Here is a 4069-nt window from a genome sequence, read left to right as displayed (position 1 = left end):
GCAGGAATGACGGAAATGACTGGCAGTTTTTGTGACACCTTAAAGATTGTTCATCCATTTGTTTTTACAAACATAATGCATGTAGGTTGTAAACAAGTCAGACAACATGGCATTATATAAAGAAAAACGTGGGCTATTCCACCTCTGTATTCCTCACCTGCACACAGTTTTGTTTCACTTCCTCATTGTTACTAGCTTCAGGCCCTGACCAGCTCCCACAGAACCTCCTAACTGAGCTGCAGGAAATGCAGTATCTGGGCCCTCAGTGTGACTGTCCTATTCAGGTGGGAAATGTTTGCTGTTTTAATTTTTGAGTTACCCACTGACTGGGAGATTTTAATCTTGGTTTTGTCATTATATTCTGTTTTAGTTATTTTTTTAAGTAGTGTTTTATTGCTGCTGTTTTTCCAAAACAGTACTGGTTACACACATTGAAATGAATAAAAACAGAATTTTTTTCAGATGAGATCATTCAGAATAGGAAAATAGGCATGCCCAGTTTGGGAAAAGGACATGCCTATGTGTCCCTAGTCCTTGTCATCTGCAGCATCTCTCAGTGCTGGGAAGAAAATGCCAGAGATACCCAATAGAGGTGTTTCGAGGTCTGTGTCCGTGAACACATGGAAGGGAAAATACACTGAATTTTTTTTTACTTTTCCCCCTTACAGTGTAAACACTGCTATCAGAGTAGGTTTTGTGTTGTTTTTTTAAATGATGATGATTTGATTTTTTATTTTTTATTTTTTATTTTTTTTAGAGAGCAGGAAGGGAGAGAGAAGGGAGAGAAACATCAATTTGTTGTTCCACTTATTTATGCATTCATTAGTTGATTCTTGTATGTGCCCTGACTGAGGATCGAACCCACAACCTTGGTGTATTGGGATGATGCTCTAATCAACTGAGCTACCTGGGCAGGGCTAGAGTAGATTAGTTAGTTCATTTTTATTTTCTAATCTTTTTTGTTTAGGAATTCATGAAGAAAGTGGAAGAAAAGCGAGTGGATGTGAACACAGCGGTGGCGATGGGAGAAGTCATTCTGGCTGTCTGCCATCCTGATTGCATCACTACCATCAAACACTGGATCACCATCATCCGGGCTCGCTTTGAGGAGGTGGGTCCCTGGCTTTAGAGGAAGACTACGCCTGATAAAATGGGTTTACAGCAACAACATACAACAGAGCTCCCCCATAAGAGATTTTTCACTCACTGGGAAAATCTCAACAAGACTAAGTTAGTGTTTTACAATGAATGCTTTCTTGGTACTGTGCTGAAATCTGGAAGACTAGTTGGTGCAGTGATTTGTTAGCTGGTGGCTTCCTAAAGACAGGTGTGTATTCCTCCTCCGTCCTCAGAAGTCCTGTGTTTAATCGAATGTACTAGGTTTACTTTTAGAAGAGCTGATTTCTCATTCTAGTTAACCCAGCTCTATTACCAGAGTAAGAGCTAAGTCTCTTAACTGCTTGGGTGGTCTTTGCCCTAGATAGTCATTGTTAGGATCAGATGAAAAGGGACTTTAAAAACAAAGGGGTTTGCTTGACTAAAGGAGGCAATGATTTCTCTCCCCCAGGTCCTGACGTGGGCTAAGCAGCACCAGCAGCGTCTTGAAACGGCCCTGTCAGAACTGGTGGCTAATGCTGAGCTCTTGGAAGAACTTCTGGTGTGGATCCAATGGGCTGAGACCACCCTCATTCAGCGGGATCAGGAGCCAATCCCTCAGAACATTGACCGAGTTAAAGCCCTTATCGCTGAGCATCAGGTATCTTAACCACATCCTGGGGTCACTGGTATTTCCTTTGCCCTATGTGTATCCTATTTAAACTGCTGCTTAATGTATTCCTAGAGACTTAGCTTAAAGCAGCACACACTTATCTCACAGTTTCTGTGGGACCGAAGTTGGCATGAATTTGCTGGGTCCTCTTCTTAGGGTCTTATTGGGCTGAAATTAAAGTGTCAGCCAGTGCAGCAATTCTCATTCAGGCTCATTCAAGTTGTTGGTAGAATTAATTTCCTATGGTTGTAGGACTGAGGTCTCCATTTTCTTTCTTTAAATTTTTATTGAATTTACTAGAGGCCCAGTGTATGAAATTTGTGCACTGGCAGGGTCCCTAGCAGCTGCTGGCCGGGGCCTCCCTCCCTTCCCCCAGCTAGCCCCACCCCCTGGTTGAACTCCCAGAAGAATTCCCAATTGAGGGGATAATTTGCATACTATGCTTTTATTATATAGGATTTGGGTGACATTGGTTAATAAAATTATATAGATTTCAAGTATACAATTCTATAATACATCATCTGGATATTGTATTGTGTGTTCACTACCCAAAGTCAAGTTTTCCATCACCATTTATACCCCCTATACCCTCTTCTACCTCCACCCTCTTCCCTTTCCCTCTGGTAATCATCATGCTGTTGTCTGTGTCTATAAGTTTTGTTGTTGTTGCTGCTGTTGCTTAATCCCTTCACCTATTTCACCCCTTTCCATTTCTTGCTGACTGTCAGCCAGGAGTTGCTGTCAGCAACTAGAGCAGGGGTGGGCAAACTTTTTGACCCGAGGGCCACAATGGGTTCTTAAACTGGACCGGAGGGCCAGAACAAAAGCATGGATGGAGTGTTTGTGTGAACTAATATAAATTCAAAGTAAACATCATTACATAAAAGGGTACGGTCTTTTTTTTTTTTTTTTAGTTTTATTCATTTCAAACGGGCCGGATCTGGCCCGCGGGCTATAGTTTGCCCACGGCTGTCCTAGAGGCTGTCCTCAGGTCTTAGATATACGTGTTACAAAGCAGAAAGAATTCATCTATCCACTGCCAGGTACCCATCCTAGTCTTCTTCAGCACCCTGAGTAGCACTCATTGCTCTGACTTCCTGGTTTTCTTCACTCACCTGTGAGCTCCTTGAAGTAAGAAGCTGTGTTTCGTTTTTTCAGGCCTTCAGTACCTGAAGTGCCTGCTCAATTGTGTTTCTTGGAATGAGTGAGTCAGTGTACAAGGCATCTATCAATACGTCTGTCATAGGCTTGGCCTTTGTTAATAAGAAGTTGTCTCGCCCTAACTGGTTTGGCTCAGTGGATAGAGCGTCAGCCTGCGGACTGAAGGGTCCCAGGTTCGATTCCAATCAAGGGCATGTACCTTGGTTGCGGACACATACCCAGTAGGGAGTGTGCAGGAGGCAGCTGATTGATGTTTCTCTCTCATCGATGTTTCTCTCTCTCTATCCCTCTCCCTTCCTCTCTGTAAAAAATTAATAAAATATATATTTTTAAAAAAAGTTGTCTCATGCCATCTTAGTCCAAGAAAACTCTCAACTCTTTTTTTCTGTTGTTTGTATTTAACAGACATTTATGGAAGAGATGACTCGTAAACAGCCTGACATGGACCGGGTCACCAAGACATACAAAAGGAAGAACGTAGAGCCTGCGCACGGGCCTTTCATGGAGAAACCTCGCAGTGGCAGCAGTAAGTCCCCACCGCTGTGTTAGGAGGCATCACTCCTGCTATGGACAATGAGCACTTTCCAGATACCTGTCAAAAAAATGTCCTTTTTATTTTCAAAAACCATTGGATTTGAACCAAAATTTTTTTTGAAAGTCACATTTCTTAACACTGACATACAATAACTCTACTACATTTTCTTTCTCTTTTTTTTTTTTTCTTTTTTTTTTTAAATTTAAATCTTTATTGTTCAGATTATTACATTAGTTACTCTTTTTTCCCAACATAACTCCCCTCCCCCCAGTTCCCACCCCACCCTCCGCCCTCACTCCCCACCCACTGTCCTCATCCATAGGTGCACGATTTTTGTCCAGTATCTTCCCGCATCTCCCACACCCCTTTCCCCCCCAAGAATAGTCAGTCCATTCCCTTTCTATGTCCCTGATTCTATTATAATCACCAGTACATTCTGTTCATCAGATTATTTATTCACTTGATTCTTAGATTCACTTGTTGATAGATGCATATTTGTTGTTCATAATTTGTATCTTTACCTTTTTCTTCCTCTTCCTCTTCTTAAAGGATACCTTTCAGCATTTCATATAATACTGGTTTGGTGGTGATGAACTCCTTTAGCT

At 41.9% G+C, this 4069-nt stretch overlaps 1 protein-coding gene across 21 annotated transcripts in view; it reads left to right on the top strand.

Moving 5' to 3' along the window:
* The window catches only part of MACF1 (microtubule-actin crosslinking factor 1), a 273897-nt gene that overhangs the window by 249699 nt on the left and 20129 nt on the right, over nucleotides 1-4069 (top strand). For all 21 annotated transcript variants that reach the window (XM_015572803.1, XM_006777256.2, XM_006777255.2 and 18 more), the window contains 3 exons: nucleotides 968-1111; nucleotides 1568-1756; nucleotides 3335-3455. In XM_015572803.1, coding sequence (XP_015428289.1) covers nucleotides 968-1111; nucleotides 1568-1756; nucleotides 3335-3455 — 454 coding nt within the window. The remainder of the gene's footprint in view (nucleotides 1-967; nucleotides 1112-1567; nucleotides 1757-3334; nucleotides 3456-4069) is intronic.

This window comes from Myotis davidii, unplaced genomic scaffold, assembly GCF_000327345.1.
Source record: "Myotis davidii unplaced genomic scaffold, ASM32734v1 scaffold88, whole genome shotgun sequence".
Classification (NCBI taxonomy): domain Eukaryota; kingdom Metazoa; phylum Chordata; class Mammalia; order Chiroptera; family Vespertilionidae; genus Myotis; species Myotis davidii.
Note: the sequence above shows the minus strand (reverse complement) of the source record. Positions and strands in the feature narration are given on the sequence as shown.